The 22,958-nt window shown below is 44.4% G+C and overlaps 1 protein-coding gene across 1 annotated transcript in view; it reads right to left on the bottom strand.

Moving 5' to 3' along the window:
• Window positions 1-22,958, bottom strand: part of LOC109866618 (polypeptide N-acetylgalactosaminyltransferase 14-like) — a 115,038-nt gene that overhangs the window by 35,340 nt on the left and 56,740 nt on the right. The window contains exons 3-5 of the mRNA XM_020455376.2: window positions 14,370-14,468; window positions 8,506-8,573; window positions 5,403-5,468 (exon numbers count right to left, since the gene is read on the bottom strand). Of these exons, the coding sequence (XP_020310965.1) occupies window positions 5,403-5,468; window positions 8,506-8,573; window positions 14,370-14,468 (233 nt within the window). The remainder of the gene's footprint in view (window positions 1-5,402; window positions 5,469-8,505; window positions 8,574-14,369; window positions 14,469-22,958) is intronic.

Consider the following 22,958-nt stretch of genomic DNA (forward strand, 5'->3'; position numbering starts at 1 on the left):
GGTACCACATGATGGAGGAGGATGTCTTCCCTGTAACGCACAGCGTTGAGATTGCCTGCAATGACATGAAGCTCAGTCCGATGATGTTGTGACACACCGCCCCAGACCATGACGGACCCTCCACCTCCAAATCGATCCTGCTCCAGAGTACAGGCCTCGGTGTAACGCTCATTCCTTAGACGACAAATGCGAATCCGACCATCACCCCTGGTGAGACAAAACCGCGGCTCGTCAGTGAAGAGCACTTTTTGCCAGCCCTGTCTGGTCCGGCAACGGTGGGTTTGTGCCCATAGGCGACGTTGTTGCTGGTGATGTCTGGTGAGGGCCTGCCTTACAACAGGCCTATAAGCCCTCAGTCCATCCTCTCTCAGCCTATTGCGGACAGTCTGAGCACTGATGGAGGGATTGTGCGTTCCTGGTGTAACTCGGGCAGTTGTTGTTGCCATCCTGTACTTGTCCCGCAGGTGTGATGTTCGGATGTACCAATCCTGTGCAGATGTTGTTACACGTGGTCTTCCACTGCGAGGACGATCAGCTGTCCGTCCTGTCTCCCTGTAGCGCTGTCTTAGGCGTCTCACAGTACGGACATTGCAATTTATTGCCCTGGTCACATCTGCAGTCCTCATGCCTACTTGCAGCATGCCTAAGGCACATTCACGCAGATGAGCTGGGACCCTGGGCATCTTTCTTTTGGCGTTTTTCAGGGTCCGTAGAAAAGCCTCTTTAGTGTCCTAAGTTTTCATAACTGTGACCTTAATTGCCTACCGCCTGTAAACTGCTAATGTCTTAACGACCGTTCCACAGGTGCATGTTCATTAATTGTTTATGGTTCATTGAACAAGCATGGGAAACAGTGTTTAAACCCTTTACAATGAAGATCTGTGAAGTTATTTGGATTTTTACAAATTATCTTTGAAAGACAGGGTCTTGAAACAGGGACGTTTCTTTTTTGACTGTTTATTAATGGATTGATCTCTCTCTTCTTCACACCAAGGCTCCTAATCACTGTTCTAAAAGAGGTTTTACGATATAATCCATGCTCTGTCTCATCACCCCCCTTATCTATCACAGGCTGAGAACAAGTCAAGAAGGTACACTGGGTTTTAGGTTTGTTTGCAAGAGGAGGTTTCATGCATTTCAGTCACTGAGTACAATGACAACTAGGGGAATAAACATAAAATACATGAAAGTACAAGAAAATGTTTGGCAATGACAACAGTCTATTGCGCCAGTCTACCATGAAATACTTTAAGACACTGAAGGCTTCAACAATGATCAAAACAGCCCCATATCTTCCTGTATTATAAAGTAACTGAGGTGGATGCTGTCAGATAGTATCCATACCCCTTGGTGTTACTAGGTGAAGCTGCTTTTGGAGATTTTGGGATGTCAGATTGTCAGCCTGTGAGGTGAGATGGGGTTCATATCCATTAGCCCTCCACTGAACCCACCTATCAGGGGAACTTCAAACGCCTTTGAGCGCTGGGGCACCTCTATCCACGCACAGCAATCTGCATCTCGTTACTGTCTGATTCCACCTCTCAGCTTTTCAACTTTATATTTCACAGACTGTATAATGTGCTGAATCTGATGACTCTCTGCCTTAACAGACAGAAAGGGTGGAGGGCTTTTAACTAGCAAGCCGCACATGCTGCTTTTCAGCCTTTTTCAGTTTGCTTTTTAAAACTAGCCCTATTTAAAAGCTATTTATATGGCATCACTGAGAACACCCCTGTGGATTTATATAAAAGGTGACACAGGGAGCTGCAAAATAATCATCATGACATATGAGTTTCCTGAAAACAATGACTCATAATGCAATCTAATAGTTTCCTGTTTAGTAGTGCTCAGACTGTATACCAGTCAACCTTTTGATGTGTTGATCTAATACATTATAGAGATACACAGACTAGATTCACATGTTGTCTAGTTGGGATCATGATGTATCTATGACACTTACAGTGCCTTCAGAAAGTATTCACACCCCTTGACTTATTCTACATTTTGTTGTGTTACAGACTAAATTCAAAATGGATGAAATAAAACATTTTCTCACCTACACACAATACCCCATAATGACAAAGTAAAAACATGTTTTTACTTTATGCAAATGTATGAAAATGAAAAACAGAAGTATCTCATTTACATAAGTATCTAATTTGCATGAATATCCACACCCCTGAGTCAATACTTTGTAGAAGCACTTTTGGCAGCGTTTATAACTGTGAGTCTTTCTGGGTAAGTCTCTAAGAGCTTTCCACACCTGGATTGTGCAACATTTGCATATGATTATTTTCAAAATTCTTCATACTCTGTCAAATTGGATGTTGATCATTGCTAGACAACCATTTTCAGGTCTTGCCACAGATTTTCAAGTAGATTTAAGTCAAAACTGTAACAGTGAATGTTCCTGCCACTCAAGAACATTCACTGTCTTCTTGGTAAGCAACTCCAGTGTAGATTTCCAATCAAATCAAACGTTATTGGTCACATACACATATTTCGCAGACGTTATTGCGGATGTTGCGAAATGTTTGTGTTCTTTGCTCCAACATTGAAGTAGTATCTAACAATTCACAACAACACGCACAAATCTAAAAGTGAAGAATGGAATTAAGAAATACATAAATACTAGGACGAGCAATGTTGGAGTGGCATTGACTAAAATACAGTAGATTAGAATACAGTATATACATATGAGATGAGTAAAGCAGTGTGTTAACACTATTAAAGTGACCAGTGATTCCATGTCTATTTACATAGGGCAGCAGCCTCTAAGGTGCAGGGTTGAGTAACTGGGTGGTAGCCGGCTATTGATAACTGTTTAACAGTCGGATGGCCTTGAGATAGAAGCTGTTTTTCAGTCTCTCAGTCCCAGCTTCGATGCACCTGTACTGAGCTTTCTGGATGATAGCAGGGCGAACAGGCCGTGGCTCGGGTGGTTGATGTCCTTGATGATCTTTTTGGCCTTCCTGTGATATCGGGTGCTTTAGGTGTCCTGGAGGGCAGGCAGTGTTCCCCCGGTGATGGCATCGTCTGTGGATCTATTGGAGTGGTAAGCAAATTGAAGAGGATCTAGGGTGATATGATCCTTAACTAGCGATAGTCATTTAGTTCAGTTACCTTTGCTTTCTTGGGTACAGGAACAATGGTGGACATCTTGAAGCAAGTGGGTCCCCCCGTGTGGTTCTGGGATTTTTGCTCACCGTTCTTGTGATCATTTTGACCCCACGGGGTGAGATCTTGCGTGGAGCCCCAGATCGAGGGAGATTATCAGTGGTCTTGTATGTCTTCCATTTCTTAATAATTGCTCCCACAGAATGCTGAGTTGCATCCAAAGAACACCATACCTACTGTGAAGCATGGGGTTGGAAACATCATGCTTTGGGGCTGTTTTTCTGCAAAGGGACCAGGACGACTGATCCATGTAAAGGAAAGAATGAATGGGGCCATGTATCGTGAGATTTTGAGTGAAAACCTCCTTCCATCAGCAAGGGCATTGAAGATGAAACGTGGCTGGGTCTTTCAGCATGACAATGATCCCAAACACACCGCCCGGGCAACGAAGGAGTGGCTTCGTAAGAAGCATTTCAAGGTCCTGGAGTGGCCTAGCCAGTCTCCAGATCTCTGGAGGGAGTTGAAAGTCCGTGTTGCCCAGCAACAGCCCCGAAATATCACTGCTCTAGAGGAGATCTGCATGGAGGAATGGGCCAAAATACCAGCAACAGTGTGTGAAAACCTTATGAAGACTTACAGAAAACATTTGACCTCTGTCATTGCCAACAAAGGGTATATAACAAAGTATTGAGATAAACTTTTGTTATTGACCAAATACTTATTTTCCACCATAATTTGCAAATAAATTCATTTTTTTTCTCATTTTGTCTGTCATAGTTGAAGTGTACCTATGATGAAAATTACAGGCCTCTCTCATCTTTTTAAGTGGGAGAACATGCACAATTGGTGGCTGACTAAATACTTTTTTGCCCCACTGTACATACTACCTCAATCAGCCTGACTAACCGGTGTCTATATGTAGCCTCGCTACTGTTATAGCCTCGCTACTGTATATAGCCTGTCTTTTTATTGTTGTTTTACTTCTTTACCTACCTATTGTTCACCTAATACCTTTTCTGCACTATTGGTTAGAGCCTGTAAGTAAGTATTTCACTGTAAGGTCTACACCTGTTGTATTCAGCGCACGTGACAAATACACTTTGATTTGATTTGATAGATCCCCTGAATGCAGCTCACTCTCCAGCCCACTTTCCAGCTCACACTCTCAAACACCTAGATCCCCTGAATGAAGCTCACTCTCCAGATCCCAATCACCTGAATTCTGATCACCTGTTCACACACCTGTATGTCATTATCACACACAATTTAGTTCAGTTCTTTGCCCTCCATCATTGTGAGGTATTGTTTGTTTTGTGACACACTTCTATTCGGAGCGTTGGGTTTCCCGTAATTTAATCCCCTGTGTATGATAGTTTTGACCTGCCTCACTAATGATGCCTTTTGCCTATTCCATGCCTGTACTTTAGATTGAATTTCCTGTTATCAACCGATTGCCTGATCTCCCGGATGACGTTACTAGCCTTTTCCCTGCCTGTACGGTTTCCTTTTTTGGCCCCCCTGTGTATGACCTTCTGCCTGCCCCTGGACCCAGCTACCTGCCTCCTCCTGTGTATGACCTTCTGCCTGCCCCTGGACCCAGCTACCTGCCTCCTCCTGTGGTCCTTTACAAATAAACACCTGCTGCACTCTGCGCTTGAAACCAGCTCTCTGTCTCCCATTGTGTTCATTGCAGTAGACCTACATTGTGGACTACAGTAAAGAAATCAAATGTCTCTTGCTAGGTGCCCAATTGAATTAAAGGGCAACTACACCCTCTCAAAAATACATCTCCTGATGTGGTTTCAGCAATGTTGTGGACTTAGAAAACTCAATTTGTTCCAGTTTTCCATTTAAAACATAAACGGTTTCACACAGGGGCATCATCCCACTGGGCACAGATGTCATTTCAATGTCTATTCCATACTGAAATGACGTTACAACAATGTTGATTCTACCAGTGTGTGTCCAGTGGGTTTTGTTCACCAGGCGAGCCGTATGAGAGTGATTTTGCCAAGTTAGGGTATATGCATTTCTCCAGGCACCACTCCGCCACTGCTCACAACGGGTGCTTTTCCCTGTGCTCTGAAATCATCTACTGCAGGCAGGCTACTAGTGCTCCAATCAGGTGAACCATCCTCCTGGTCTACTGTTATCGCCTCATGACAACATTCGGCTCTAAAACTGGTGGTGGGCTCAATGGTATGTGTTCAAGTTGAGGACACAATTGTGTACTGCACGGATAAAATACTCTCAACACACACACACACACGAATGAACTACGTTACCTTCTCTCCTGTCATTCCGAAGACACTTTACTTTGGGCAACTTGGTGAGTAGAAGGCAGTCGTTTGCTGAAAGAGAGCATTTGATTCAGGGTCAGATGCAATGTCCTCAACACTGTCACCCACACATTGCATGGTACTGGACATGAATTGCAATAAACACATTGACAGAGACAGGGGAAATATTTTAAATCACTGACACTTTTATTCCGGCAGATGACCCAGAATGGGAGAGCTCGTCTCATCGATCTCCAATCCCTTTCCACACTGCCTCCTGCTGGAATCAGCTCTATCTCTGCTCACAGCTTCTCCTCTACTCTACTCACCATCTTCACTGTAGTAATCTACAGTACCAGGATGATCTACTCTACTCACCATAACTCACTGTAGTCATATACAGCACCAGGATGATCTACTCTACTCACCATCTTCACTGTAATAATCTACAGTACCAGGATGATCTACTCTACTCACCATAACTCACTGTAGTCATCTACAGCATCAGGATGATCTACTCTACTCACCATAACTCACTGTAGTCATCTACAGCATCAGGATGATCTACTCTACTCACCATAACTCACTGTAGTCATCTACAGCATCAGGATGATCTACTCTACTCACCATAACTCACTGTAGTCATCTACAGCATCAGGATGATCTACTCTACTCACCATAACTCACTGTAGTCATCTAGAGCACCAGGATGATCTACTCTACTCACCATAACTCACTGTAGTCATCTAGAGCATCAGGATGATCTACTGTACTCACCATAACTCACTGTAGTCATCTACAGCACCAGGATGATCTACTCTACTCACCATAACTCACTGTAGTCATCTACAGCATCAGGATGATCTACTGTACTCACCATAACTCACTGTAGTCATCTACAGCACCAGGATGATCTACTCTACTCTACTCTACTCTACTCACCATAACCCACTGTAGTCATCTACAGTACAAGGATGATCTACTCTACTCACCATAACTCACTGTAGTCATCTACAGTACCAGGATGATCTACTCTACTCACCATAACTCACTGTAGTCATCTACAGCATCAGGATGACTACTCTACTCACCATAACTCACTGTAGTCATCTAGAGCATCAGGATGATCTACTGTACTCACCATAACTCACTGTAGTCATCTACAGCACCAGGATGATCTACTCTACTCTACTCTACTCTACTCACCATAACTCACTGTAGTCATCTAAAGTACAAGGGTGAGCTACTCTACTCACCATAACTCACTGTAGTCACCTACAGCACCAGGATGATCTCTACTCTATTCACCATCCTCACTGTAGTCATCTACAGTACCAGGATGATCTTCTCTACACTACTCACCATAACTCACTGTAGTCATCTACAGTACCAGGATGATCTACTCTACTCACCATAACTCACTGTCGTCATCTACAGTACCAGGGTGATCTACTCTACTCACCATAACTCACTGTCGTCATCTACAGTACCAGGATGATCTACTCTACTCACCATAACTCACTGTAGTCATCTACAGCACCAGGATGATCTACTCTACTCACCATAACTCACTGTAGTCATCTACAGTACCAGGATGATCTTCTCTACTCTACTCACCATAACTCACTGTAGTCATCTACAGTACAAGGATGAGCTACTCTACTCACCATAACTCACTGTAGTCACCTACAGTACCAGGATGATCTACTCTACTCACCATAACTCACTGTTGTCATCTACAGTACCAGGGTGATCTACTCTACTCACCATAACTCACTGTAGTCACCTACAGTACCAGGATGATCTACTCTACTCACCATAACTCACTGTAGTCATCTACAGTACGAGGATGAGCTACTCTACTCACCATAACTCACTGTAGTCACCTACAGTACCGGGATGATCTACTCTACTCACCATAACTCACTGTAGTCATCTACAGTACCAGGATGATCTTCTCTACTCTACTCACCATAACTCACTGTAGTCATCTACAGTACAAGGATGATCTACTGTACTCACCATAACTCACTGTAGTCATCTACAGCACCAGGATGATCTACTCTACTCACCATAACTCACTGTAGTCATCTACAGCACCAGGATGATCTCTACTCTATTCACCATCCTCACTGTAGTCATCTACAGTACCAGGATGATCTTCTCTACTCTACTCACCATAACTCACTGTAGTCATCTACAGTACCAGGATGATCTACTCTACTCACCATAACTCACTGTCGTCATCTACAGTACCAGGGTGATCTACTCTACTCACCATAACTCACTGTCGTCATCTACAGTACCAGGATGATCTACTCTACTCACCATAACTCACTGTAGTCATCTACAGCACCAGGATGATCTACTCTACTCACCATAACTCACTGTAGTCATCTACAGTACCAGGATGATCTTCTCTACTCTACTCACCATAACTCACTGTAGTCATCTACAGTACCAGGATGATCTTCTCTACTCTACTCACCATAACTCACTGTAGTCATCTACAGAATCAGGATGATCTACTCTACTCACCATAACTCACTGTAGTCACCTACAGCACCAGGATGATCTCTACTCTATTCACCATAACTCACTGTAGTCATCTACAGTTCAAGGATGATCTTCTCTACTCTACTCACCATAACTCACTGTAGTCATCTACAGAATCAGGATGATCTACTCTACTCACAATAACTCACTGTAGTCACCTACAGCACCGGGATGATCTTCTCTACTCTACTCACCATCCTCACTGTAGTCACCTACAGCATCAGGGTGATCTACTCTACTCTACTCACCATCCTCACTGTAGTCACCTACAGCATCATGATGATCTACTCTACTCACCATCCTCACTGTAGTCACCTACAGCATCAGGATGATCTACTCTACTCACCATCCCCACTGTAGTCATCTCCAGTACCAGGATGATCTACTCTACTCTACTCACCATAACTCACTGTAGTCATCTACAGCACCAGGATGATCTACTCTACTCACCATCCTCACTGTAGTCACCTACAGCACCAGGATAATCTTCTCTACTCTACTCACCATCCTCACTGTAGTCACCTACAGCATCAGGATGATCTACTCTACTCACCATCCTCACTGTAGTCATCTACCAGGATGATCTCGTGAATCAGGTGGACAGGCGTCCGGTTCAGCACACTGCAAAAGGAAAGGGGAGAAACAGTAGAGTTAGTAGAAACTATTGCATTTCTTAAAGACGACAATCGTTACAGAGCTGCAAGTACTGTAATCTACTTTTCCCCCACATTATGGGAAAAACTGAGAATGGCATTACGGTTAATAAACCAACACTATTTCATTAGTTCTGAAGATTAAAAATTAAAAATTCATAACATCAGCCCCCAAAATTAAATTTGGATGGTTTTCTATTAAGTGTATGGGAAAATACAGGAACACTCTTTCTGGCTGTAGCTCTTTTTCCTCCTAACACCATCCTTTCATATTAAACTCTCACTTTATAAGAACCACACTGGAATCCCCCTCTAACATTATCTCTCCTCTCCTGGGGCACATGGCTGAACAGCAGGTCATGGAGCGAGAAGAGATGGAGAGAGAGCTGCACCACCTCCCTCAAATTACTTCACCTTTTATCCCAGTCTGAATCAAGGCACATCCACCCTCTTCTCCTCCCTCGCAGGCCCTCATTCCCTCTACCTACCACACCCACAAATTATCTCTCTCTCTCTCTCTCTATTCCCTGATCTACACCACTCCTCCCACCTAAAGCTAAACCTCTCTCCTCTCTTCTCCTCTCCTCTCAGCCTGGCCAACTTCCTGGAGAGATTACACACACCAGTGGAGAGCAGAGCATGTCTACCCAGACAGCCAATCAGCATAACCATCCCTGTCCCATTACTGGTCAGGCGTGCTCCGGTGATAGCGGTGAAATTATGGAAGGGGACAACACAGTGATGCTCACAGGACTCAAGGTGGATTTGCTGTGTGATTTGTAGCATGGTGTGAGGGCATCTCTCACTTTCCCTTCCTTTCTCTCACTGTCTTTCCACCCCCGCCTTCTCTCTCTATCTCTCTCTCTCTCTCTCCCTATCTCTCTCTCTCTCTCCTCCTCTCCTGTCTTGGTGAATAATTGGAGGGCTGTCAGGCTTGGAGGTCTGTTCTTCTATCGCTGTGCATGCTGGACCCATTCATCACTCCATTCCCCTCCTCCTCTCCCCCTCCTCTTCCCTCCCTCTCTATCCCGCTCCATCCACCCTCCACTGGCGCCTGATCCTCATGCCTTTATTAATGCCCCTGACAGAAATCCGTTCCTGGTGGCAACGGGAAAAGCTTTACAGTAAGACAGAGCCCTGATTCAGCTTCTAAATGCAGCCTAATCAGGGGAGGCGGATGACTATAGCCCTGTGGGCTATATCTAGAACAGCATCATCACTACTGTCTGCTGTAGACTTTATTCTAGACTGTATTTTCCCCTCTTTTTATGACAATCAGTCGGTTTCATATGAAGACTAAAATGCAATGTATTGGGCATGAATAACATGTAAGTGAAAGTTCTCTCGAACCATGTAAAATACCTAATATAGTGTGTGAGTCAGTGGTAAATGTGGCGAGAAGTTCTGAGAAAACACAATTGAGTTGAGAGTCTCATGTGGGAGTTCCAAAACTGGGTCCAGACCGATACTGTAGAATTTGGCTACGACACTTTGACTGTTCCAAGAACATCAAACCCACTGAGAAAACATTTAGTGTACGCTGGATGTAGACAGTACCGTACGCCAAATCTATTATTGATTGTCAGATGACTGCTAGATGAAAGATTTTTTTTGAAAGATTTTTTTTTTTGGGGGGGGGACAGAGCTGGAAACCTACAAATATTAGGCAATTAACCATTTTCAATACAAAAACGGATGAATTGGCAGCATTCCAAAGCCAGGTTAGGTAATATGTCCTTTCAAAATGAAGCTAACACAAACCATGTGGAATTACTACCGGCAATCAAAAGGGTTAGCAGAGCGGTAGAAATGTGTTTACTGTACATTGCGGTCTTAGAATGTCATTATATTGATTCCTGCTGTGTTTATGGGGTGGCTCAGCACTTTGCGTCCACACTCACCACCCAAACACAGGAGAGAAGCCCTTTGACTGCCAAATTCATTTCTGTTTCTCCTGATGCATTCCAAAATGCCTGAGTAGGAGGAATACATTATGAGTAAACACAGCATCAATAAAATCCATTGTGGCACATGCAGGAATAGGTGACATTTGGAAAATAATATAGTCTACATTACCCACCGGGCACAGACGTCATTTCAACATTTAGTTTTGAGATAATTCCTTTACGTTGATGACTTTTTGCAAATCCAATACATTTTCCACGTCGATTCAACGTCATCACATGGAATGTTTTTGGGAGGAAATTACGTGGAAACAACGTTGATTCAACCAGTTTTTTCCCCCCAGTGGGTATTTTCTCATTTGTTTAGTACTGATCGTCATGAGTGTGTCCTGAAGGCGCCAGTGTGCGGCACCGCTCTGTGTTAATCACACTACTCACAACCCATTAAGACAAGTTTCCACCACCTCCTTCTCCTCTATGGCTGTCTGGCACAGAGAGCGTCTCGTCAAACATCAGTAGAATATAGCATCCCGGTGTAGTATGGGGTCAATGACTGTTTCCCTGTTCTTTAGTTTGCTCTACCTGCTGGGGATATGAAAACACAGGCCTATCCTATCCTTCTCTCCTCACCTCACCTCTCCTCACCTCACCTCACCTCTCCTCACCTCTCCTGACTTCACTATTCCTCTTCTTTCAATCCCCTCCTTTCCTCTAATTTATTTTCCTCTACTTTCCACTCTCATCTCCTCTGTGTATTCATTATCTCTACCTCTCGTCCCTTACCCTCCCCTCTTCTCACTTCCATATTATTCTCCTCCCCTTCCCCTCTCTTCTCCTGATCTATCGGTCCCAGCACTGTCTTGGGAGAGCAGGGTCTGAAGAGGGTCCCCCCCCCCCCTCCCCTCTCCACCTCTGAGGGTTCTGAGGGCTGGATTCTAGTAATAGCCTATGTCAGCACTAACACAAATCAAAGAGAGAGGTCCACAGCCTGCTTTTCAACTTCGCTCTGTATCAATGTTTGGTTCTGGCGTCAGAGAACGAGAGAGAGAGAGAGAGAGAGAGAGAGAGAGAGAGAGAGAGAGAGAGAGAGATGGGCTAACAGACAGACTGGCTGAGGATTCTGGTGGGCTGTGCGTCAGGGGGTCTATCTAGGTCTAACCAGCCCATGAACCCCAGAGAACTTGATTAATGCAGAGAAATCTCAGGAGATGAGGGTTGTTGTTGTTTTTCTTATTAGCTACATCACCGGCGGCAGCAGCCGCAGCGTGTGGTGGAGGGCTGAGTGAGGCGGAGGTTGTGTAATTACATGCAGGGAGAATGGAGGCCGTCATGATTACACAAACATGCCGACAGACATGGAGCACTGTGCTAATTAAACCCCACCCACTGAGGCTGAGGCCCCTGAGGGCCACAGGGAGGGTACTGGTACTGTGCCACCTCAGGAGGTATTTAACTGCTGGGCTATGTGGCTCAGAGTGCTGTATACAGTACACTACCCTGGACAAAGATGTATGTAATGAGGTAGGCACAGAAAGAGAGAGACAGAGAGAGAGAGAGAGAGAGAGAAACATCAACAAATTGGCCACTATTCTAGAAAAATCCTTAGCCCCTGGTGTTAGTCCCCACAATTCAGAGGTTAAATGCCAGCTCTTCGCAGATGACCTATGCCTGCTGTCACCCACAGCACATGGCCTACAGCAGAGCCTGGACCTGCTAGAGCAGTACTGCCAGACCTGGGCCCTGGCAGTAAACCCCAAAAAGACTAAATAATTTCCAGAGAAGATCCAGATCTCAGGGAATTAGAACAAAGTTCGCAATTGGTACAAAATATATAGAGTACTGCACACACTACAATTACTTAGGTTTAAAAATAAGCTCAAGTGGACACCTTAATGAGGCAGTGAACGAACTGAGAGAGAAAGCACGCAGGGCATTCTACGCCATTAAAAAAACAAGTTAAAATTGAAATACCTATTCAAATTTGGCTAAAACGAATTGAATGTGTCATTGAACCAATTGCACTTTATGGCCGCGAGGTATGGGGTCCACTTGCAAAACAAGATTTCATCAAATGGAACAAACACCCCATTGAAACCCTGCATGCAGAGTTCTGTAAGATTCTCCTACATGTCCAGAGGAAAACTACAAACAATGCATGCAGGGCAGAATTATGCCAATATCCACTAATAATAAAAACTCAAAAATGAGCAATTAAGTTTTGAAAACATCTAAAATACAGTGACCCCCTCTCATATCATTACCATGCCCTGCAATGCCAAGAGCTGAGCAAAGAAAAGACTCCCCTCATCCAGCTGGTCCTGGGGCTGAGTTCACAAACCTGTTCTACTAACACACTGAAGCCTCAGGACCAGAACATCCAATCAATCAGAATAAACCAAATTTACAACACAGTCAAAACAAAACTACATTGCTTTTTGGGAAACACAAGCACAAGCACAAGCACAAAGCAAAATGAAGTGCTATCTGGCCCTAAATCGACAATACACCGTGGCTAAATATTTTACCATGGTTACTGATCAAAACCTTAGAAACAGAAAACCTGGCTCCCTGTAGAGGAAAGGCTGTGCAACCACTGCACAACAGCAGAACCTGAGACAGAGCTACATTTCCTGACAAAATGTCAAAAACATAAAACAATTATAGAGTGTCATTTATTCAAATTTGAAACCTATATTCAAGGTTTTAAAGACCTCTCTGATGGGAGTAGGCTACCCATCCTGTTGGGGGAGGACACAGAGAGCTGTGGGTTGGCAGCGCGCTATAATGCTGCTTGCAAATAGATGAGGGACAGTGTCTGACAGACCAATCAACCTGCACATATCCTCTACCGTATGCTTATTGTTCAATGTATGGTTATTGTTCAATGTATGCTTATTGTTCTCCTTGGTTGTTGTTCCTGTTTTGATTCTTATTATTTTATATTGTAAATATCCACAGGAAGCTTTGGCAATATGTACATTGTTACGTCATGCCAATAAAGCACATTGAATTGAATTGAGAGAGATACAGAGAGAGAGAGGGAGAGAGAGAGAGAGAGAGAGAGAGAGGGAGAGAGAGAGAGAGAGAGAGAGAGAGAGAGAGAGAGAGAGAGAGAAAGAGAGAGACGTGTGTGTTTTCTAGATGAATTCATTATTAGAAAAGTAAACTGCTATTTGCTGCTTCTCTGTTGATATTGTTTGGGATGGAGCCTGAAGCACCATTATATCCTGAGCCTCTGAGCCTGCAGTGAAGCAACGGCCGCAATTACAAACCTTTTTTTTTTTGCAGGAGAAGTGTGTGATTGTGATGAAGTTGCAAACGGAGAAGCCGTCCAAAAACCACAGGGACGGGCAGGCTGTAACCTACTGGGAAGTATTGTCTTTTAATTGGTTGAAACGGCAGAGAAAATGAAAATGGTTTGGGGCAGGCGCATAAACTGGACAGTTTCTCCTGAGTGGAGCGGTGGTCAGGACTCTCTGCGTGATCATTAAGCGTTCACACAGAGAGCTGAACCGGCTTCAGGAAAGGTTGACAGGGGAGGCCTGACGCTGGGCTGTATTGTGCTGAGGCAAGCTGCTGAGGAAAGCTGCTGAGGAAAGCTGCTGAGGCAAGCTGCCGAGGCAAGCTGCTGAGGCAAGCTGCTGACACCCACGGACAGGGAGAGGTGAGGAGGAGGTGAGGCAGAAGTGAGGCAGCTATGGGAAAGGTCAAGGGTCAGGCTGGGAAGTCAATAGAGGGATTTGGCACTTGGGTGTCGGGGTTAAGTGGGGAGTCCATATGAGTAAGGCAAAGGTCTGAGAGCAAACTGACTGTGACCTAGTCCAGAGTCAGTAAACAGGGCAGGCTCAGGGGTCTCTTACCTCCTGATGGTGCGTAGCAGAGTAGAGCGGGCCTCGTTGTGGAAGGTGATGACAATGGAGGTGGAGGGCAGATCTGGGTCATAATGTAGCGTGGTGCACCTGAGAGAGAGAGAGAGAGAGAGAGAGAGAGAGAGAGAGAAACAGAGAGAGAAACAGAGAGAGAAACAGAGAGAGAAACAGAGAGAGAAACAGAGAGAGAAACAGAGAGAGAAACAGAGAGAGAGAGAGAGAGTAAAGCCCCTTGAATTGAATTGAGAGAGAGACAGAAAGACAGACAGACAGACAGACGGACGGACGGACAGACGGACACACAGACATAGAACATTTCAGCAGACCATCAGCCAACAGTTCAACTCGACATAAAACAACTCCTTACAGTTATTGTCAGCTAGAAAGCTACAGCCTTACAGTCACTGACTTTGTGCTTCTTTTGATACCTTCACATACTGGATAACAACATCTTACCTGTCTCTGACTGGAATTCCAGAGTCAAAGACACATAGCAAAGCCAAGGATAGGCAGACAGTGTTTTGCACTTCCAGTAAACCATTAAGAACGGACAGTGTTGAGGACAGTGTTGCTAAGGGTAACTAGACAAAAGCATGCTGTTGTGTGAGGAAGGACTGTGAAACTGTGATGAGAACAATAAAGACAGCTAGGACAGAAACCTGAGGAGGCGCAGCTCTATAAATGATAGATGAGCAGCGAGGAGCTCATTATTAAAACAGTATCCCACAACACAGCTACCTCTGACCAGACAATGTGCGGGCTCCTGCGTGGCGCAGTGGTCTAAGGCACTGCATCTCAGTGCAAGAGGTGAATCCAGGCTGTATCACAGCCGGCTGTGATTGGGAGTCCCCATAAAGTGGCGCACAATTGGCCCAGTTGTCCGGGATAGGCCGTCATTGTAAATAAGAATTTGTCCTTAACTGACATGCCTGGTTAAATAAATGTAAAAAAAACCATCTCAGGTTAAGCTGGCTGACCATGGCTGGGACAGAAACAATTGTCTTAGAAGAGAGGATATAGGACTAACAGCAGATGGGACACACACAAACACACTACCCAATTAGATACGACGTATGAAACACTGAGGAATAATAAAGAGAATTGGCACACTGGACTTTCCCTCATAACAATCATCAATGACTAACATTTAAGAATTACTATCCATGAGTTCTTTCCTAATTTATTGAAAAGTGGGCATTTATTCTTTGTGCAGAAGACTATGGCCTTGTCCGAATACCCCTCCTTGCGTTCTATATAGTAGGGCTTTTGGCTATTCCGAAAATAGAATGTTTCATAGTGTAAGACATTTTCGAGAATTGAGTTTGCTTTAAATGCCAGGATCCTAGTCATTTTAGGCTTTTCTGTCTCGTAGGATTCACTGCACACTACTGAGGAAGACGGTCCTCTTCCGGACACACACGTTTTTGACAACAACAGCTGATAACCAGAAAAGGTCATGTAACCAAAATGAACGAATGTTGGGAAATGAAATGATGCATTCTCAGTATGGACGAGCCTAGTATGCTGATTTCAGTTGCTCCCTGCTAATGTTTTAACTAAACCGTATGTTTTAGTAAGTAGCAGGCAAAACCGTAATCGGTATCCAGCAGTGGCATGGTGCAGCACTACCAAAAACATGCCAGCCTCCACAAAGTCCTGCTACATGGCTGAAGAGAGGGGCGTGTGTGTGTGTGTGTTTATTCTGAGACAGAAGATGCTAACCCATCTGTGACCAATGTGGAGAACACAGACTGTAATTCTGTACACTTCTGTTCAAAAGACACCAACAATCAACACCCGATCTCTCTTGCTCTCTTGCTCTCTCTCTCTCTCTCTCTCTCTCTCTCTCTCTCTCTCTCTCTCTCTCTTCATTTTTTTTCATTTTTCCAGTGCAAAGATAAGATAACAAGTCTGACTTGTGCTGAAAGACAGGCGCTGGGGTGACGATAAGGTCACCGCTGTTGTTATTTTCTGCTATCGTCAACACTACTGTTTTGAGTCACTTCGCCATGAGTTTGATGTGCTTTCTCCTCAGCAGTCTGCTCTGTGTGTGCTGAGATTCACAGAGAAACATCAAGGGAGCTGTGTGCCAGACAGATAAGCACAGGAAAGACCAGCAAACAAACACAAATGATAATTTCACATTTATTTTAAACTTGGCTCAAATCAAATTAGCCATTGAATTCAACAGTTTTCCTGTTGCTTCATAAAAAGCTGCACATTGAGTGCCCTAATGACAAACACTGGTCTCTCTGTGGGATTCTTTCATCCTTTTAGAGCCAGGAAAACAGAGAATTTCTGTAGATGTTTTCTTTTCAAAGCCTGGGTGGACGAAGTGGGTCTTTGGAGACGTTATTCAGATTAGCATGCAGATGGTGCTGGAATCATTCATATTTAGCACGGCTGTTTGGGGGACCGCTTGTCCTCTCTGTATGTATACAGCCTCTGTTATTGAAGCCTTCTGAAAGTTCACATAAGGGTGAGAGAAACAGGAGTGTGATGGGGTGGTCAGGGTGATACATGGACATCTGATGCCCCTATCTGTATGTATATCTGTGCCTGAAGGGCCTGTTCCCCAATACAGTACTACCCTTCAGTGAGTTATTCAAACTGTGGGCAGTACGGACGCGGAGCAGCTGACTGCAACACCTGTCACCACATTTGTTTGGCACAGAAAAACGCAGATCGGTTGAGATGTACCTGGCAAATACTGTCAGGTCTGTGTTGTTCCTCTGGCAAAAAGTCAAGTGCTTCTGCTCCTCTCCTATCTCTCCTCTCTCTCCTCTCCTCTTTTCTTCTCTTCTCTTCTCTTCTCTTCTCTTCTCTTCTCTTCTCCTCTCCTCTCCTATCTCTCCTCTCCTATCTCTCCTCTCTCCTCTCCTCTCTGCTCCTCTCCTATCTCTCCTCTCCGCTCCTCTCCTCTCTCCAATCTCTCCTCTCCTCTCTGCTCCTCTCCTATTTCTCCTCTCCTCTCCTCTCTCCTCTCCTCTTCTCTCCTCTCCTCTCCTCTCCTCTCCTCTCCTCTCCTCTCCTCTCCTCTTCTCTTCTCTTCTCTTCTCTTCTCTTCTCTTCTCTTCTCTTCTCCTCTCCTATTTCTCCTCTCCTCTCTCCTCTCCTCTCCTATTTCTCCTCTCCTCTCCTCTCTCCTCTCCTCTTCTATCTCTCCTCCCCTCTTTTCTTCTCTTCTCTTCTCTTCTCCTCTCCTCTCCTCTCCTATTTCTCCTCTCCTCTCTCCTCTCCTCTTCTATCTCTCCTCTCCTCTCCTCTTTTCTTCTCTTCTCTTCTCTTCTCTTTTCTTCTCTTCTCTTCTCTTCTCTTCTCTTCTCTTCTCTTCTCTTCTCTTCTCTTCTCTTCTCTTCTCTTCTCTTCTCCTCTCCTCTCCTCTCTCTTTTCTTCTCTTCTCTTCTCCTCTCCTTTCCTCTCCAATCTTGCGCTAAAGCCTACATCTATTCAAAGCTCTCTGTTTTCTTACACTTGTTTCAAGAGAGCGTTATCTCAGAGGCATAAGCCGTAGCGCAGCGTCACAGCAACAGTTTACCTCAAACACACACCTCTCAACACCAGGCTTTGAGAATCTCAGAAAATCTCCTCTGGCCCACTTAAACGGGGCACAATGCATATCACCTTGTGGGTGGTCAACAGCTACTCTCAGGGGGAGAGAGAGCGCGAGAGCGAGAGTGAAAGTGCGTGCGTGTGCGCGCGCGCGAGAGAGAGAGAAGCCTCCAGCAAACTAAACACAAGATACAGTCTTGATGGAGGAAATGGCAGCGTACAACATAATCCCATTTATTTCTGGCATATTAACCAGAGAGAGAGAGAGAGAAAGAGGGAGAGAATTGCAAATGACTTCAAGCCATTTGCAATTCACCATGCTCTTTACAACAACACTAGTGCCAAGGCAGTAATAGTGCCCGACTGAGGTGGTCACATTCAAGAAGCTGTGACCTAGATTGTGGCCGGGCAAGTGGGCGGGCACATAGCAGGGTGCGGTCAAAGAACACCCATCTCCTCACACCCACACACCCACACACACAAGCCTGTAAACCCCACAGGACAGTCTCCCGATCTGGTGTTCCGTTCCATCGCCTGTAATGTAGACAAGCCTCTTTTGGAGGGACTATCTGGGTGGGAACATTGGGTATATTGAGGCAGCCTGGGCCAAAAAGCAACTCTAGCCACATAGGAGAAGAGACAGTGGAGGCTGTAGCTGAGATCTCTGTGGTGGATCCCTACAAAGTACGAGAGGGAAAATTCTTCAGTATGGATAAGTAACTGAAGGAGAGAGGGACCCCATTAGTAGTAAATCATTGATTCTTGTCCTGTTTATGATGTGTGTATCTTGTTTTACATTAACACAGAACTACCAGAGAAATGAGTAACTATGACATTCAAATATGATCTTGACTGTAATCTACGATGCGTTACACCACCTGCCCTAAGACTCTACAAGTTCCATAGAAGTGCCATATCTTCCTCATCATAAGTGCACGGTATACTTGAATACCATTGTTGGTTTTACAGAAACTAGGACTTTTCCTTAAAATAATATTTTTTTTCTAGAAGCATGAATTAATTGAAGAGATCGAAGGAAGCTGGTGTTATTGAAGGATATTAAAGGGTCGTTCCACCAACTTGATTTCACCTCATTTGAACATCCTGCCATAAAGAGCCCACATTGAACTCCATAAGAAAACATGCTTTTCCATCTCAAGAGGCTAAATACAAAAATGGCTGTGCCTATAGTAAGTGTCTACTACTGTATGTGCCAAATAATGTAACAGGGTTGACGACTTCATTTTACATAATCCATAAATCAATCCCCTTGTGACAGAAGCTTGTTGTGTGCAACAGGGTGTGGCAATGGTATGCAAGCCCCCCCCCCCCCCCCCACACACACACACAAAAAAAGGTAAAAACAATTCTAGCCTGCCTATCTATTAGACTCATCCTCACTCTCTCTGTGGACCAGCACAGCAAACATGAAACATAATCCATTGAGAAAGACTAGTCCACAGAGACAGAGCACAGGAATAATGGTTCACATTACAGGGAACAGGGGCTTTGCTTTCTGAAAACTGCCATAGCTTTCCAATGTCATCGCCAGCAATCCCCTCCTCACACTAGATGGTTGTTTACAGGCTACAGGTAGTTTACAGGCTATTGGTATTAGCGCCATAGGCTACAGCTAGCTGGGTTACATCAGGAATGGCTACCTACTGTACCAACATCCACTCACCAACCTCTCCCTCACCCTCCCTCACTCCATCCCCTCACACACAATCCCATCTGTCAGAGAGCGATGGTGTCCGCAGCCCCGAAGAATTACCTGCCTCGCTCATTGCTCAACGCACACAGACACAGACACCCACACACGCACACGCACACACACACACACACACACACACACACACACACACACACACACACACACACACACACACACACACACACACACACACACACACACACACACATAGAAGTCAACGTAGCATGCTGCGCTGTTTAATTGTGTCAGCTAGACCATAGTCCCCGGGTCAGATTAAGTGTGCCAGACTGCCATCTTAACGTTACTGTACCACAAGGTCACACTGTCCCATCCCCCTCAAATAGACCCTGGCATGTGATGCCAGCCTGGGACACAGGGTGTGGCGACTGGATACAAGCTTCACAAATGTTTTTTAAAATTGTTAAATCATTTCTAGCCTGTCTATCTATGGATTACAGGGTCGGCGTGTTATGCTCAACCCGCCCAGGAAATGGCCAAAAAGAGAAGAACTAGCTCATTGAAGTCAACGTAGCATGCTGCGCTGTTTAATTGTGTTAGCTAGACCAGCTCATATGGTTTTACACTATGATTTGACTATTAGATGTTCAATGTTTCCACATATTGCCACGTTCTGACCTTAGTTCCTTTGTTTTGTCTTTGTTTTAGTATGGTCAGGGCGTGAGTTGGGGTGGGCAGTCTATGTTCCTTTTTCTATAATTTGGGATTTCTGTGTTTGGCCTGGTATGGTTCTCAATCAGAGGCAGCTGTCAATCGTTGTCTCTGATTGAGAATCATACTTAGGTAGTCTGGTTTCACTTTTGAGTTGTGGGTGATTATTTTCCGTGTCTGTGTTTGTTCCACACGGAACTGTTTCGGTTTTGTTATTTCACGTTGTCGTTTATCGTTTTGGTCAGTGTTCATTATTCTTATTAAACGATATGGACACTTACCACGCTACGCATTGGTCTTTCGATCCTTCCTACTACTCCTCCTCGTCATATTAAAATGAGAGGTCAGTTCACATAACAGGTTTGACTTTAAAATGAGGGACAGATGTATGTGAAACACTAACCACATTAAATACAAACTCATCTTCAGAAATGACTTTACGATGATGGTGAAGACTTCTTGAGATTAAGTGGGTTAAATAAACATCTCCCTAGAAGTCACAAAGTGTGCACGGAGGGACACGTCAAAATGCATAAAGTGGATGAATTGAATTCTCCATGTGGTCTATATTAAAGGGCACTTCATTTAATATAACAGGCTTTTAAAATGCTATATTGGTGCGCAATTTATACTTAAAATATCAAAAGGGATGCGAAAGGCACTCAATTCCTGGAACAACCCAGAAGCTCTCCGTCATGAATCCAGGCCACCAGATCTGAGAGTGTACCAGCCAGCTAAACCCACTGCTCTCCCTTCCTGACATCAATGCCTCATCAGGATTTATTCTTGTTCAGGCACATATGTGCGACGTCATATCTCTGATGAGATTTGAGGATAGGAGGCGGAGCTTTCCTCTCCTCTTCCTCTCCTCTCCTCTCCTTCTCATTACCACTCACTCACAGGGAATGGTGTGGGTTCGGATACAGTAACTTTTATCCATCATGTCTGGTCTGCTCATGTATCACACACACAACTAAATCCTAGTCCATAGACGCAACCCAAAGTAGATCTTATCACCAATCTTCTACATTAGTGGTATTTTCAACATTCATTAAAATTCACAGCTGCTCCGTGGAGACTGGATATAGTGATTTATTAAAGTGGTGAAGAAAGCCTGTCTCCAGGGAGGATAGTAGGCAATGTTCTGGTTTGAAAATAGAGTTCCCATTAGTATTTTTTATCATATTCATCAGCCACGTCACAGTTCCTTCAGTGACCAGCAAGAGTTCTTCCTCTGTTTGGAAAACATGAGTGTTGTTTCTGCAGCAAAGGGAAATGTGCACCCTGGCACTACTAGAATATGAATGTGTTTGCATCAGAAAACTTGTAATGTGTTCTTCCTAAGGATCACCATTTAGAAATTGCAATGCTGAAATGTATTTTTCAGGCCAATACTGCTGTTTTTCCTTTCATTATTGTCACAACGAAATTGACATACTGTATATTATAATATATTCCCAGAGAGAATTATTATTATGAGGTCAAATCTACTGTAACAAAGCTACATTTCACCAGGCAGCAGCTCTTTGAGTCTGACTGTAACAACAGAGTGGTTGACAGGTTTTCACAGGTCTCTGCAGTGCTATGTGCATTGAGGTCCCTTAAAGCAGAGCATCACTTGAAAGCCAGATTTAAATGAATATTGCCATGCATTCCCCCAGCCTGGAAGTATGACTCTCTCTCTAACTCAAACTCCTACCTGCCTGCCACGCAGTAGAAGTGATTCAAATCGGGCAAATCCAAATACATTGAATAAGAGCAGCCCTGGTGTGCTTCCCAGCTGTGAGCCCCAAGTTAAATCTCTCCTCGGCGAGAAGAGAGGAAAACCAGCTTATGAAAATGCAGGCCTACCCCCGGAACGACACTATCTCAGTAAACCTCTGCCAACACAGCTCCAACACAGGGATCAAAGTCTGTTGCTGCTGTACAGAAAGCTCAGTAAGAAGAAGGCTGCATCTGCTTGTAAACCCCCTACTGTTGAAGTGATGGCACACTCGTAGGGCTTGCACAATTAAGGTATAATCGTGTGACCGACGACTATGGATGAAGACTGTCATGAAAATAAATAATCTGTCATAACCCGTAAAAGATAAACATATTCAACTTGGTGGTGAAACTTTGTTGCTCCTTGCTGAAGCAAGCAAAGTGTTGAGGCAAACAGGTCTTTGGTTGCCTAGGCAATACCTCCCTCCCTGCAGCCGCAGCACATGTGGAGGAGAGAAGAGAATGTGTGTCTTAACAACAACAAAAATGATTGTGCTCTTCAAATGATTATAGGCGTGACTGCGGTCATTTGACTGACCAATAACCCAATCCAAAATGCCATGACTATCACAGCTCTACACACTCATACAGGGCACCAGGGAATTTAGGTGGCTAACAAAAAAACATCACAGTAAGGTGCAGAGCATTCGATTATCCTGCTGGGGGACAAGGAGACCACCAGCTCCGCTAAAACCATTGATAACTGTTTTCAAGGGATTGTTAAATAAATGTGAACTATTTGGTTTTTCTTGAAGACCACAGTCAGAACTACAAATGTCCAATTATTCCACATTTAGCTCTGTCATCAGAGTTATTCAGCAAGTAACTGCATGATTTCATGATCAGTAAACATCAATTGATCATGTCATTTCAGATACCTG

Source organism: Oncorhynchus kisutch, linkage group LG21 (genome assembly GCF_002021735.2).
Source record: "Oncorhynchus kisutch isolate 150728-3 linkage group LG21, Okis_V2, whole genome shotgun sequence".
In the NCBI taxonomy this organism is placed as follows: domain Eukaryota; kingdom Metazoa; phylum Chordata; class Actinopteri; order Salmoniformes; family Salmonidae; genus Oncorhynchus; species Oncorhynchus kisutch.